This window comes from Camelina sativa, chromosome 10 (genome assembly GCF_030686135.1).
Source record: "Camelina sativa cultivar CO46 ecotype springtype chromosome 10, ASM3068613v1".
Classification (NCBI taxonomy): Eukaryota; Viridiplantae; Streptophyta; class Magnoliopsida; order Brassicales; family Brassicaceae; genus Camelina; species Camelina sativa.
In genome coordinates this window covers 6,866,663-6,881,652 of record NC_141889.1, presented here as the reverse complement: position 1 = coordinate 6,881,652, position 14,990 = coordinate 6,866,663, and the positions used below count along the sequence as shown (strand labels likewise).

The window sequence follows — 14,990 nt, the reverse complement described above, 5'->3', positions numbered from 1 at the left end:
CACAAACGGATAGATCTGACGCCGACTTGCTACTTCACATAAACTATTATTAAATAGTTTAACATCTGTGTTGAAGGATTCGATTCATATGCTACCGTCTTCTTTTGTTTGATTTGTTTCTTCAAGTTTGCGTAGTTTGATTATAAAACACATATGATAAAATTTAATCTATACATTTGGAGGCCAGTGAAGCAAAGGGCTTGGTCAATATAACATACAGCAAAAGGGGCAAAATAAGTTATTCAAAATGAGCCATTTCACTTTCTTTAAGTAGTCACTTTTTTTCCCTCCCAGCTTTTCACCATTCGAGTTGTAGAATAAGAGCGAGAGGGATACTTTTCTCCTCTCTTCCAACTCCAATAGGTGATCCAAAATTCCAGGTTCATTCTACATTCTCTTTAGTTTTCTGTATAGTTTTGTTCTGCTTGTTAACAAAAATGTTGAGAATTGTTGTTTAGCAAGTAATAATAGATGAAGAGACAGTAACCTCACATCTTCATCTGATTTCAGGTTTTGGCGTTGTGAGGAGTTGTTAAAGAGATGGCGTCATGGACTTCATCCCAATTCCTGTATGAAGAAACCAAGCCATGGGGTATTCAGTTCTTGGAACGGTTTAAGCGGTCAGGAAGACTGTCCTTCAAGCAATACCAAGCCCTAGTCTTTCTCTTAACCTTTGTCGCCTATATCGCCTTCCATGCTGCCCGAAAGCCTAATAGCATTGTCAAAGGAACACTTTCCGCATCAACAATCAAAGGTGGTTGGGCACCCTTTGATGGACCCGATGGAACAGCCTTGCTTGGGCAGATTGACTTGGCTTTCCTCTCTGTCTATGCGGTTGGGATGTTTGTGGCGGGTCACTTGGGAGATCGTTTGGATCTCAGGACGTTTCTGACTATCGGTATGATAGGGACCGGCCTTTTCACAGCTCTCTTTGGGGTTGCGTTCTGGGCTGATTTCCACAGCTTCTACTATTTCTTGGCGGTTCAGGTTATGGCAGGATGGTTTCAGTCGATAGGCTGGCCTTGTGTTGTGGCCGTGCTAGGAAACTGGTTCGACAAGAAGAGACGAGGAATGATTATGGGTGTTTGGAGTGCTCACACTTCCCTTGGTAACATCACAGGGTCTCTGATCGCATCCGGTCTGCTTAGATATGGATGGGGTTGGTCATTTCTTGGCCCATCTTTGCTCATGACTTTTCTTGGAATCGTTGTTTACCTTTTCTTGCCTGTGAACCCTCCAACCGTTGAGGCTGAGAGAGATGGAACTGAGATTGACTCCACCATGAGGCTCGGTGACACCATCACAGAGAGCTTCTTGGAATCTAGAATGAGTACTGGATTCGATAGAAAAGCAATCGGGTTCATGGCCGCTTGGAGAATCCCCGGTGTTGCTCCTTTCGCCTTCTGTCTCTTCTTCACTAAGTTGGTTTCATACACTTTCCTCTACTGGCTTCCTTTCTATGTCAGCCACAACAGTATGTTTTCTCATCATCTCTCCTTCCTTTGACCCTCTAATGTTGTAGCCTTAATATAGGTATTGACTGAATTACGTGATGCAGTGATCGGAGGAGAGTACCTGTCTGAGGAGACATCTGGAAACTTGTCGACACTCTTCGATGTTGGAGGCGTGGTTGGAGGAGTCTTAGCCGGATACATCTCTGATCAACTGGACGGAAGAGCCATCACAGCAGCAGGATTCATCTACTTGGCAATCCCAGCTCTGTTCCTCTACAGAGTCTTCGGACATATCTCAATGACCATCAATGTCATCCTCATGTTCACATCAGGAGTCTTTGTAAATGGACCATTCGCTCTCATCACAACAGCTGTCTCAGCTGATCTCGGAACACACAGATCTCTCAAAGGCAATGCAAGGGCTTTGGCTACAGTCACAGCTATCATAGACGGCACAGGATCCGTAGGTGCTGCGATTGGACCGGTACTCACTGGTTACATCTCTGCCATTAGCTGGGACGCAGTGTTTTACATGTTGATGACTGCAGCATTCATCTCCGGATTGCTTCTCACTAAACTAATCATAGCAGAAGTCAAAGCTATATTGTTTGGTTCAGAAGATAAAGTAGCTTCATCATCATCATCACCAGCAACCAGAGCTCCCATTGATGTCCTCATTTAAGTTTTTTTTTCAAACAATTTCACAAGAGAGACACTTTTTTTAATCTTTTAAAGTTCGTTCCTTTTTTTTTCCCAGCTCTGTTCTGTTAACATGATCATGTCTTAATTTCTAAAGTTTGAATGAGAATAAAATTGACCTAATTTGATAAAACCGATCAAATCATCTGAAAAACTGAGTAAAAAGAATCTTCCTTTGATTGTCAAACTTGTATGAATTTACAATCCCACACACCAAAGCCCCCATCAAAAGTATAAGCAGAAACAAAAATAAAAAAAGTAACAAAAGAACGGTGAATTCACCGGAGAAGATCAAACGTCGTCTCTGTTTTTGGGCTTGCGATATTTTTCTTCAAGTTGCTTGGCCATTGAAACGGCGCAGTGTCCAAGCTTCTTGATGTTAGGAACGTTGTAGTTCTGAGCGATGTAGATCCCGCACACTGTCCCTGAGAGGAAAGAGAAGCTGCTTCTTATTATTCCCATCTTCTTCTTTCTTCTTCTCCGCCACAAGATTCTCAGACTCCGGTGCGAACGTAGATCGGAATTTTTATTTTATTTTTTAGGGTTTTTGAATTGGAGTGATTTGATCGAGACATGAAAAGCGTAAGAAGATCTTGAAAATTCTGGAAATCGAAGATCCATTAATGGGCTTATTAAGGCCCAATTTGAGTTAAAAGTTTACATGGGCTCACTTTGATCCATACGAAATCTAATTTTTGTTGTTATTGGAAAATTGTGCACCTAACTATATATATATATATATATATATATATACAGTTCGGAAGAAAGCTCTAAATGACAAAAGGTGTTTTTGGTTGATTGGGTCATATTCAAATCTGTCGGCGTGTCGAGATCTAATAGTATCAAATTATCTTTACTTTTAGATGCATTAACCATCATTAATGTTCACAAAAACCATAGAAGTGGAGCATTTGGTTTTCACCCAAAACCATATTATAAGATGATTTTAATACAATTATAGTATTTGCTGTATGTTGAAAAATAAACCCAGAAAAAAAAGAAACATGTGTTGACCGTATCAGTTTTATTTGTTTAATAAATAAAAATTACATTCTTTGGAGGAAGAAGAAGATATAGAATTTTGTTGCTCTTTTCTACTTTTCGATTCTCTCGATCGAGAGAGAAAGACAGGGAGGCACGGTAACACAGGTGGGTGCTTTTTAAGATAATCTTCCAACCGACAGCTTCGTGTGTTTCAGGTTTTCTTTTCCTTTTTCCTTTCGATCGGTTTGCACAACTCTGATCTCTCTCTCTCTCTCTCTCTCTCTCTCTCTTTTCTTGTTTTGCTGCTGCTATCTGCATTTCTATTCGTCTTTGAATCTTCTATCCCAGCTCCCTTTCTTCAATTTTGGATATTGTTATGTGATGGTTTCAAATCTGTGACATTTCTAAGATCATAATCTTTTGCTTTTTCCGGTCAATTGTACAAATCCAGTTTCATCTGTGGGGCATATGACTCAATAAAAAAAAAGGGACCTTTTTTTTTGTTGTTGTTTGCTTCTCTGGAGCTCAATTTCGAAAAAATCTTCTCTTTTTCTTGTTTTCTGAATGCAAATGGTCTAATTACCCTGTAAATATCGTATCTTTTTTTTTACATGAAATCTACCGTGTGATCATCACTCTGCTTTGTGGTTGTTTTGTCTCTTCCAAGTGTGAATAATACTGATGAGAGATTATGTTGCTGCAGATGGCATTCATGCTTATATGACTAAATGAGATTCTGGGGATTAAGTTTAAGTTGGAAGGCTGTTATTATAGTTCCTAATGGGGATAAGGTACTTGCCGGTCTCGGTAGCATCAACAGCTTTGAGCTTTATTGGCCTTCAAGTCTGGACAGAGTTGTCTCTCGATAGACTTAGATCAGATGGGCTCATTGCCAACAACATCTCTTTAGGAGACCCCGAGCATGCCCTTGACCTGCTTCTGGGCTCTTATTTCACTATTGCCCTGCTGGCAAATTTTGTGCTCAATGTGTATATTCTTCTGGTACTTTCTCTCAAGGTAAGACTTAAAAGAGTAACATTTTACTTCTGGTACTTGCTCTATATTTACAGTTCTTAGTTTGGTTACTATCCAAACCATAATTATTAGTTTTTACCTCGAGCAACTGTTCTTAATTTGTCAGAGTCAAAATCGCGTTTCCGGCTAGTTGAATGTCTTGCTTGAATGGAAACTCAAGAGCTTCATACTGTTTGTTACCATAATATACTGGTTGTTTAAAATGTTTCTGGAAATGTCTTCTGACCATACTTCTAATGTCTTTTAAACATCTTCTGCAGACTCTATTTTTTGGAGATTTGTATGACGTTGAAACTAAAAAGTTAGTGGAGCGACTTGCCAATTATATCATTTACAAGGTAACTGTTTTTTGATTGAAAAGAATGTGACATTCAATAACCTACAGTCGTTGTTTTGTATGAGATATTCTTGGTAGTTTTCATTACTTAATATCGTAACTGCAGTCAGCAGATATTTTTATGTATTTTCGGTGTTAATACTTCATTTCCTCCTGTATTATTTCCTTGATTTGAGTTATCTGCAGATATTTGTATGTATTTTCGGTGTTAATAGTTTATTCTCCCTTTTAATCCTCCTGTCCTTAGGGTACATTTCTACCACTGGTTATTCCCCCGACCATATTTCAGGGTGTACTGTGGACAGTTTGGTTGACTGTTCTATGTACTTTAAAGGTATGGAACAATGGGCGTTCTTGATTTACGAGAAACCAAATTCTAAATTATCTTTTCTAGAGACCCTAATGTGTATCTTGTAATGTCATGTAGATGTTTCAAGCTTTGGCTAGGGACCGGCTTGAACGATTGAATGCATCTCCTTCTTCTACACCTTGGACATACTTTCGTGTGTATTCAGTGCTGTTCGTGGTCCTCTCTGTTGATATGTTGTGGTATTTCCTAAACCTTGTGGTATAGTGTCAAATATTAAATTGCTGCGGTTCTCTCTGGACTCTATATGTACTTCTTAAACAAAACTCAGGTAATGTGTGTATTATCAAGGAGGGAAAAAGAATTAACCTACATGGCTACGCTCTTACTGCTCTTAATTTCTAGTGAAAATTGGTGCTCCTGGAAGTTGATCTTGATCCTACATACATCTTGATTTTCTTCATCATAAACACTCCTTGTTCTGGTAGAGGATCAGAGTAGACTGTTCTCTAGATTTACCTTATTTCCTCTCAAGAACAATTTCATAAAGTTCTTTAACAACATAGAGAGAGTGCATAGCTTGCTTTATGTTTATGCTATACCGTGAGCGATGATATCCTTAAACATGTATGCATGAACTCTGCTTCAAGGCAAAAGTAAAGCAAAAGCTTCTTCTTAGTGAAAATGTGGATGCCATAGAGCGAGGAAGATATTATGTCTGAGTTCATAATGTTTTGTGGACTGCAGTCCAGTTAGGATTCCCGTTTGATCTCTTTGTGTGATAATGTTTTATGTTTTTGTAATCAGTTTCAAGCATGTCTGGGTGATATGTTGAGTAAAAGGATTTACTTTTCTCCTCCAATCTTGCAGGATAAAACTTTCCCTTATGACATACAATACAATTGGTTCCTCTGTGTATCTGCTGTTACTTTTTGAGCCATGCAGTATAGCTTTTGAGACCTTGCAGGTACTTAATTGATATTAGTTGTTTTCTTCGTCCTACTTGTTTTCTTTTTTTTTTTTTAGCCATAGAGTTGATGACTATAGAGTTGATCGGGTTTTTTTGCAGGCGCTGTTAATTCATGGGTTTCAGCTACTAGATATGTGGATTAACCACTTAGCAGTCAAGAACTCCGACTGCCAAAGATCTAAATTTCTCGATTCCATGACAGCAGGTCGTTTCTTTCTGGTGTTTGCTATGTGTTTCTATTAGAGCCCGGGAATGCATTCCTGTGGACATTTTTGGTCTATTAGAACTCCACATCTCAAGGAAAACTCTTATCTTTGGATAGGCTCACTCTTGGAATGGAAGGGCCTCCTCAACCGTAACCTTGGTTTCTTCCTGGACATGGCTACTTTAATAATGGCACTAGGTCATTATTTGCACATTTGGTGGCTGCATGGCATTGCTTTTCATCTGGTGGACGCAGTTTTGTTTCTCAACATACGTGTATGTTACTTGACAGTTGATACTCGTCACAGCATTCAATTGTTGTATATTTTACCTGGTTTTTCTGTTTGGTTTGGCAGGCATTGTTAAGTGCAATTTTGAAACGAATAAAAGGATACATTAAACTAAGAATAGCTCTGGGTGCTCTCCATGCAGCCCTTCCTGATGCAACTTCTGAAGAGTTAAGGGCATATGATGATGAATGTGCCATATGTCGGGTATGCATCTGCTATAGACTCACTTTTCATATAATTTTTTTATCTCAAACTCTTAAACGAATGGCAGGAACCTATGGCTAAGGCCAAAAGACTTCACTGCAACCACCTTTTCCATCTTGGATGCTTGCGATCCTGGTGCGCTTAGCTAAATACCGACAGCCTCATGTGTTTATGACTGAAACTAGTGATCCTGACGATGCTTTGATGCTGGCAGGTTGGATCAAGGTCTAAATGAGGTTTATTCCTGTCCTACATGTCGTAAGCCTCTTTTTGTTGGTCGAACTGAAAGTGAGGTGAATCCTCGCACAGAGGAAGTCTCAAGCGATGAACAGTTAGCCCGTCAGCTTGAAAGACAAAATAATCCCGTGCATGCACTAGCCACTGGATTATTTCCTACCGAGATGCCAAATTCTGTCGAAAATGATACTTCGAGGTTCAGTTCATTCTTCATTCTTGCTTTTCTTATCAACAACACCAAAGTAACAATTTGTTTAGAACTTAATGATTCTTGTTCAGTGACTCCCTTGATCTTGGTGCTGTTATACTAAATTTGCATTGCCTAAAATTAAACATTATTTAAAATTATATTTGGATCGCCTACAATATTTGGTTTGTGAGTTATGACGACCACTATCTGTGCATTTTCCTTGGATTTGTTTTTAAAGAGTTCCATTTTAAACTGGATTGTACAAGTTCTCATCCTTTTCTTTCACAAAATAGGAATTTAGGATTGGATCCAAACTGGCTGCAGACATGGTCAGGTCAGGGTTCTGATGTGGCTGGTCCCTCTACCGCTTCCAGGTCAGTTGGACTAGGGAGGGTTCAGATGATGATGAGGCATCTTGCATCTGTTGGCGAAAGCTATGCTCAAACTGCACTTGATGATGCTGCTTGGAGTCTATGGCCGATGAACCCTTCACAACCATCCACTTCTTCTACAACCGTACCTCCTGGTACTGGTGGAAGGACAGGTGGTCTGCATCTGAGAACTGTATCAAGCACGACAAATGAAAGCTTGGCAAATATACTAGCTATGGCTGAGACAGTGAGGGAAGTCATGCCACACATGCCCGATGAAATTATTTTCCAGGTAAGTTTTAACGGCATCTTGGATATTCTGTATAGCTTTGACGGGAAGTGCATATTTGGTTGAGTTGGTGGGTCATTTTAGATTGTCTTCTGCATTGAATGGAAGGAAAGATTCTCATAGAATCATACCTGAAAGGCTGAAACCGAAATTTATCACTTATCTATGTGGTCAATTTGCTTGAACCCATTGTCCGGTACTTGGTTCTCATGTTTGCACTAAACTGGTCCTTTAAGTGAATATTTCAGTACTAAGATTCATGCGACTTGATACTTGAACCTGTTGCGCTTCAATTTCTTGCAGGACCTGCAGAGAACAAACTCTGTTGCTGTTACAGTGAACAATCTTCTCCAGATGTGACAATAGTTTGTGTAAAATATACTTAAGCATTTGCAGCACTTCCATTTCAACCTTAGGTATAGATTAATGATGAGGGACAACATCCTTGTCCTTAAGTCTTAGACACCACCCAACATTCCAAGCTTCACCTGCTGTAAATACAAGGCAATGTGCATCACTCTTTTGCTATAGAGAAGAAGAAGAGGCTCTAGTCTATAGCTTATTGATCTCTTGCGAAAAATAAGTTCGGATATTTACATAAGGTGATGACGCCCTGGGGGTCTGGTGATTTCTTGTCGCAGTCTGGCCTCGGCTCCAATCTAGGGGGAGAGTAACCACTCTTTGCAGCTGCTGCTACCTCTACTGTATAAGAATGTGTAATTTACAATAAATGAAGTAAATTAAAGAATCTACTGTTATTGATCCAATAGTCTGTAATATAGTATATATCATCAAATCTTTTTCTTCTGAAAAACTTACAAGTACATCCTTTCTATACGGGCTTAGATAAGTTAAAATCTGCAGGTTTTGAGGAACAGAACAAATTAAATATAAGTTATAGTTAGCATACAAAATCTTATCGAAGAAACCAATACAGATATTTGTTTGTCATAACCACTTCGATTAGGCTGCTTTTGTATATAAGAGGCAATATAAAAGTATCATGTTGGTACTTTTAACGCAAACTTCAAGTTAAAAAAAGATTGTTTTGTTAGGAAGGAAGCAACTTTTCATATTGTCCATGATGCCGTGTGTAAATTGCAATTGGCAAAAGAGAAACCAATTCATTTTATTTTCTTCTAGACGTCTATCTACTTAGTTCGATAAAACTTTATACTACGACTACGTTGAGGTTGAGCTCCCTTCATTAAATAAGTTTATCTGTTTCTTCTCATTACTAAAATATATGAGGTAGTTGGGATAAAACAAATGTTAAAAAAAAAACAGAATGATTAATAATGTTCCCACATCCTTCTGAACATATGTTTCCAGGTCTTCTCCTCAATCTTTGTATTTTCAACGGTCTTCCTTTCAAATTGAATGCTTTCTATTGCTCATGTATTTCTCTCATATTTCTCTGTATAGTATAATAAACCCAAAAAAGTACACTGACACTAAAGGGAAAAATACAAAAATATGAAAGCTTTTTTTTTATTTTGTATGAAATGGTTATTAAAGGTAAAGCTTTTTTTTTCTGCAAAAATTTCTTTTGAAGTATGAAAAAAAGAAAGAAGAAAAAAGGTATTACTAAATTAAGGCCAAAAGAAAAACAAATAATTAAAAAAAAAAAGGTTGGAGTGTCCCCTAAATTTTTCCGGTGTCTTGTAAGAAAAATTTCAAAAACGCACACTGACACTTTATACATATTTGCTTCGTCTTCCTTCTCTCTACCGTTTCGATTTCATTCCTTTATTATGTCAATTCCTCCTTAAAAGTTTTCTGATCACGAACACGCATTAAAACCAAAAAAAAAAACCCAAACTTTATGGCGCCGACTTGTTCTGTGTTCCTCCTCTGCTTTGCTCTTCTCTCCGCCGTGTCTTTCGCGGCGGACCCTTTTGTCTCCTACGACTTCAGAGTTTCTTACATCACCGCTTCTCCCCTCGGCGTTCCTCAACAGGTTCGTTTTCTTTCTTACCCTTTTTTTTTTCCTGGAAGTCTCGGGTTCAGTGTTTTATTAGGAAAGGTTCTCGCTTTCGATCTAGAGATTCAATGGCGTCTTTGAATGCTTTTTTGGTTTCTCAGTTTTCTGAAACTCGTGTTCTTACCTCTGGATCTATGTATAAAGTGCATTTGAAGTGGTTACCGCAAGTTTTTTGTCTTTTTGGGTTTCGGCGAGTGATAGCTTTCTTCTATTTCTGTGTAAATATGCTAAAGAGGGTCACTCACTGAACTTGATTTTAAACCCATTACCATATCATCTCAAAGTTGTGATTTTTATGGGTTTAGGTGTTCAACTAATTGTTCCTGTTATATGAACATTTTGACTGGCATAAAAAGATTGAATTTTTTGAGTATGTGTTTAGCTTTCTTTGATTTAGTGTTACCTTTGTATATTCAGGTTATAGCTGTCAATGGGCAGTTTCCAGGGCCTCTGCTTAATGCTACTACCAACTACAATGTTGTTGTTAACGTCTTCAATCATTTGGATGAGCCTCTCCTCTTGACTTGGTGAGACGACCAAGAGAGCCTGTCTCTTTTTTTTTTTTACCTCCTTAACATATATAGTTTCTAAAGACTAATGTGCTTCTTTGGGTTCTTCACCATTTGATATATTGGAATAGGCCTGGCGTCCAAATGCGACGTAACTCGTGGCAAGACGGTATTCTTGGCACAAACTGCCCAATTCCTCCCAGATGGAACTTTACTTATCAGTTTCAAGTGAAGGATCAAATTGGAAGCTTTTTCTACTCCCCTTCACTCAACTTTCAGAGAGCATCTGGGGGTTTTGGTCCCATCGTGATTAATAACCGTAATGTCATTCCTATCCCTTTCCCACAGCCTGACGGCGAACTCATCTTCATTATTGGTGATTGGTACACTCAGGACCATAAAGTATGTAATTATCACTTTGGTGTATTTTCGTTTTCCGCATTTGTGTTTTATATATATATATATATACCTGAGACACTGTTGCTTCTCAGGCATTAAGGAGAACACTTGACTCTGGGAAAGAACTTGGGATGCCAGATGGAGTCCTCATCAATGGGAAGGGTCCTTACAAGTACAACAGTAGTGTACCTGATGGAATTGATTACTTAACCTTTCATGTTGAACCAGGTATAATCTTTGGGAGTTTCTGAGATATTTTTTGCTTTCACTTTGTCTCATGCGACCTATAAACCTTCTCATGTGACTTTCCTTTGCATCCTAGTAACATTTTGTTTGAAGAGTTGCCTGTGTTGAGTCTCCAGTCTCAGTTACTTGTGTTGTTCTTAGATAATGCTCCTAGCTCATAAGTAACTGTTGCATGTAGTTGAACATCGTGTAAAGATGGTACTTCAGAAGTTCACATCTTCAGTCTTTAGTACAAGATAAAGAAGATTTGTCGAGATTCGCTGCAAATTATTAGTGTTCTGTTATGCTATAATAATGGTGTTATGTTTTGCAGGAAAAACATACAGAATCCGTGTTCACAATGTTGGGATCTCGACAAGCTTGAACTTCAGGATTCAGAACCACAATTTGCTTTTGGTGGAAACCGAGGGTCATTATACTTCTCAGGCGAACTTTACTGATTTTGATGTTCATGTAGGACAGTCTTATTCTTTCTTGGTAACCATGGACCAAAACGCCACCAGTGACTACTACATTGTTGCCAGTGCTAGATTTGTGAATGAAACAGTGTGGCAAAGAGTCACTGGTGTTGCCATTCTCCATTATTCTAATTCCCAAGGACCTGTTTCTGGTCCTCTACCAGTTCCAAAAACAGATGTTTCTAGCCCGTGGTCAGCAATGAACCAGCCAAAGGCCATCAGGTTTGTTTAAATTAGAAATACCCCTTCTTTTTACTACAACTAGATTCTTGTCCCAGTGAAGCTAACTCTTTTGATTTACAGGCAAAACACATCTGCTAGTGGAGCTCGTCCAAATCCGCAGGGATCATTTCACTATGGTCAAATAAACATCACTAATACATACATTTTGAGAAGTTTGCCTCCAACAACAATCAACGGTGCTCTTCGTGCTACACTTAATGGGATTTCATTTGTGAATCCAAGCACTCCAGTGAGGCTTGCGGATCTCAATAAAGTGAAAGGAGCTTATAAGCTGGACTTCCCTGAAAAACCTTTTAATAGACCTCCTCGTTTGGACAGATCTATGATCAACGCAACATACAAGAGCTTTATACAAGTTGTATTCCAGAACAACGACACCAAGATCCAGAGCTTTCATGTTGATGGCTATTCTTTCTTTGTTGTTGGGTAAGACATGACACCTTGTGATCTATTCTTGTTCCTCCTCTTAATATCTATCAAAACTCTGGTGTTGATGTACCATGTTATACAGGATGGACTTTGGTATATGGTCAGAAGACAAAAAGGGTTCATATAACAACTGGGATGCCATCTCAAGAAGCACAATCGAGGTTCATACATCGTAGCATCCCTCAAACTACGATGATCTGCAGGATTTTTCTTAATGGTTATCTTGTTATCTAGGTTTACCCAGGAGGATGGACGGCTGTACTTATTTCTCTTGATAATGTGGGAGTTTGGAACATTCGAGTAGAGAATCTTGACAGATGGTATCTTGGTGAAGAAACTTATATGCGGATCACAAACCCGGAAGAGGATGGAAAGACAGAGATGGATCCCCCTGAAAATGTCCTTTACTGTGGTGCCCTTAAGAACTTACAGAAGTAAGTATTCATCTGAAACTTTTCTTCTCCCCCTCTCTCTTTTGCTGTACCTTTAGAAGATGAGGAAGATCATAATACACTTTTCATTGTGATTGTTGCAGGGAACAACACCACTCAGCTGCAACATCTATGCTAAATGGACACTTGAAGCTAATGCTAATGTTGTTGCTCCCCTCGGTTTTAACATTTTGCTGAGCCTTTTTACATCTTTTTGTGTTGAAGTGATGAAGTCCCACTAGTTCGTCTGTAGACTGTAGAAGACGTTAAATGTTTAGATTTATTAATTTATCCCCATGGATCTGAACACAACACTGGTTCTTGCCTTGTTTAAGGTCAAAATGGTTTAAAATCTTCTCAATTGTAATGAAAAAGTTCGATTTTTTTCCTTTTTCTTTTGTATGTTCTTACAAACCATCCACATCCTTTATTATGTCTCTCCCATCAGCATTTTTTTTTTAAAATCTTTCATATGATTCTAGATAATACGGTGATTGTTTGAACTTTGAAATGTCAATTAGAAGTTTATGTTACATATGATTTTTAAATACGATATATCTTCGTTAGATGTTTGTGTTTACAGTTATTAACAAAAAGTACGATAGGGCTTCTAATTTCAAAATATGCGATCATATTCATATCACTTTGTTCTCAAATATGAAATTTTGTGAACAGATTTAGAAATTTTATTTTGCTGATTAATTTTTAAAAACTTAAAAATCATGTGCAATTTCCAGCCATTAAACGCCTATAACTAATAGGATCATGCATCGGAGATGATTACTTCACATATTAATTCTCTATAGTGTAGTGTACATGATACATTGATACGTCGATCTGGCTTTCTTAATAATTACAGAAGAATGATGACTAATAATAATATCTAAAACCAAAAATAAAATAAGTTGATGTTTCTCCGGAATAAGAGATCTGGTCCATGTTCATATTACATGCATTGCGCATCATATCACATCACGTGCTACCTCTACTTAAACACCGGAATGAACTTTGTAATGAACTAATGATCTTCAAAAGAAAACAAAACTTCTTAATAAGTTGAGTTTAGTTTGGTATAATTTGAGACGCCTAGGTTTTGTTAATTATTATAAACAGAGACAAGGAGACGATCGTATGATGTGAAACGGCCATGTTTAGCAAATTATATGATAGACTTCTAATGATTAATTTTTACACCTTTACTTTACAACATAATGATTAGAGGGCATTCAGACTAACATACATGCATAACTGGTTAATGATCGATGATTATAGGGGAATATAACAAACGGAATGAGATGTCACATGGTTCGAATAAGAAATTAAAATAATATAAGAATTAATTATCTCACTGTAACCAATATTTTCCTAACATTTAGAAATTTTTAAGGCTATATCTAGTACGTAGTATTAAAATTTTCAAAAATAAAATAAAATCGCATTTGCTCTGCGAAAACAAAACAAAAGTTCAATTCTACACATTAACCATTTTTTTGATGGACTAGTAACAATTTTTTTTTTCTCTATTATTGAAGCAAATATTTCATGTGGCTATCCAGGGCTACCCTGTCTACTACACCTAGACCTAGAAGATCGATCCAATAATTTGCTTAATTAATTGAAACACAAATATAAACCAATTAATGTGTCTATATATACATATGCATACTGCATTGGTTTCACAATTCTTCAAAAGTTTGCATTTCTATTCTCTCTTAAACCCGAAAGTACAAAACACCTATAAAACATGTCTCGTTTCGTGATACTCTCTGTGATTCTCATCGTTTTCATCTACTCATCATTAAGCTTTTCGAAAACAGAAGCCACTCCTCCAGCCAGATACCAAAACTACAACACGTTCGTGAAAACGGCATGCAACTCGACAACATACCCTACGAAGTGCTACAGCTCATTGTCCTCCTACTCCTCCACAATCAAGTCCGACCCTCTCAAACTATGCACAACGTCGCTCAGCCTCAACGTCAAATCCGCCAAAAATGCCACATCAGTCATCTCAAACCTTCTTCTAAAGGCCAAATCAGCCAAAAGCCATGAGGTCCCTATCCTCAAGGACTGCTTGGACGAGATGAAGGACACCGTGGACGAGCTCAAGCAAGCGTTGACCGAGATGAAGTATGTCAGAGGTGGAGGAAAAACTACGGAGGAGCACTTAAAGAACGTGAGGACGTGGGTGAGCTCGGCGTTGACCGACGAGAGTACGTGTACGGACGGATTCGAGGAAGAGGAAGTAAATGTAGAGATGAAGAAGAAGGTGAAGAAGGCTGTTTCTGAGCTTTCAAAGACTACAAGCAACACCTTAGCCCTTCTTACTCATTATTTAAGTTATTGAATATCCTATATCCAGCTCTCTTTGCATGTCCATGTGTGCGTTTTATTTTGTTATACAGTATGTCATTATAAATTTATAATTAATACTAATTAGTAATATAAATTCAAAGTTTTCACAAATATGTAATGCTTACGAATTAATTGATTCGCATACAGTACTACTACGTGGCCATGTTTAGGTTTACAGCTTAGATATATAGCATCTTTACACAATTTGTATACAAGAAAAAATGTTTTAGAAAATGCTTTCTGGTCGTTTTCGAGTGTTTCCCAAAAGCTTTTGGAATTTGCATTATTTGTTAAGGATTTTGAAATATATTGGAAGTTTGAAGTCCTTCATTCAAGTAATGAAGGACTTTTGAATTCTTTCTTTA

At 37.9% G+C, this 14,990-nt stretch overlaps 4 protein-coding genes and 1 pseudogene across 10 annotated transcripts; 4 read left to right on the top strand and 1 right to left on the bottom strand.

Moving 5' to 3' along the window:
• The first annotated feature begins 242 nt into the window (after window positions 1-242).
• On the top strand, window positions 243-2,712 carry LOC104717745 (putative glycerol-3-phosphate transporter 2). Its single transcript, XM_087469213.1, has 3 exons — window positions 243-380; window positions 511-1,474; window positions 1,559-2,712. Exons 2-3 carry the CDS (start codon window positions 541-543, stop codon window positions 2,134-2,136), a joined length of 1,512 nt encoding a protein of 503 aa, XP_087325339.1. The 5' UTR covers window positions 243-380; window positions 511-540; the 3' UTR covers window positions 2,137-2,712.
• Window positions 2,309-2,615, bottom strand: LOC109127019 (uncharacterized). Its single transcript, XM_019231079.2, has one exon. It carries the CDS (start codon window positions 2,613-2,615, stop codon window positions 2,445-2,447), a length of 171 nt encoding a protein of 56 aa, XP_019086624.1. The 3' UTR covers window positions 2,309-2,444.
• Window positions 2,713-2,912: 200 nt separating the features above from the next.
• Window positions 2,913-8,385, top strand: LOC104720125 (E3 ubiquitin protein ligase RIN2). Of its 6 annotated transcripts, none has more exons than XM_087469207.1 (13): window positions 2,913-3,352; window positions 3,841-4,154; window positions 4,433-4,510; window positions 4,757-4,843; window positions 4,937-5,058; window positions 5,687-5,783; window positions 5,886-5,991; window positions 6,109-6,266; window positions 6,347-6,484; window positions 6,552-6,619; window positions 6,699-6,917; window positions 7,205-7,574; window positions 7,875-8,385. In XM_087469207.1, exons 2-13 carry the CDS (start codon window positions 3,918-3,920, stop codon window positions 7,929-7,931), a joined length of 1,737 nt encoding a protein of 578 aa, XP_087325333.1. In that variant the 5' UTR covers window positions 2,913-3,352; window positions 3,841-3,917; the 3' UTR covers window positions 7,932-8,385. The 6 variants fall into 6 exon arrangements, with proteins under 6 accessions (XP_087325333.1, XP_087325334.1, XP_087325338.1 ...); XM_087469208.1 differs by having other exon boundaries at window positions 2,926-3,302; XM_087469212.1 differs by having other exon boundaries at window positions 3,209-3,302; window positions 4,937-5,147.
• Window positions 8,386-9,107: 722 nt separating this feature from the next.
• On the top strand, window positions 9,108-12,660 carry LOC104717744 (monocopper oxidase-like protein SKS1). Its single transcript, XM_010435367.3, has 9 exons — window positions 9,108-9,531; window positions 9,973-10,082; window positions 10,196-10,466; window positions 10,556-10,691; window positions 11,023-11,389; window positions 11,471-11,836; window positions 11,922-12,000; window positions 12,074-12,273; window positions 12,375-12,660. Exons 1-9 carry the CDS (start codon window positions 9,397-9,399, stop codon window positions 12,466-12,468), a joined length of 1,758 nt encoding a protein of 585 aa, XP_010433669.1. The 5' UTR covers window positions 9,108-9,396; the 3' UTR covers window positions 12,469-12,660.
• Window positions 12,661-13,938: 1,278 nt separating this feature from the next.
• On the top strand, window positions 13,939-14,736 carry LOC104717743 (pectinesterase inhibitor 4 pseudogene; annotated as a pseudogene). The gene has a single exon (XR_015568483.1). The product of XR_015568483.1 is annotated as a pectinesterase inhibitor 4 pseudogene (transcript).
• The last annotated feature ends 254 nt before the right edge of the window (window positions 14,737-14,990 follow it).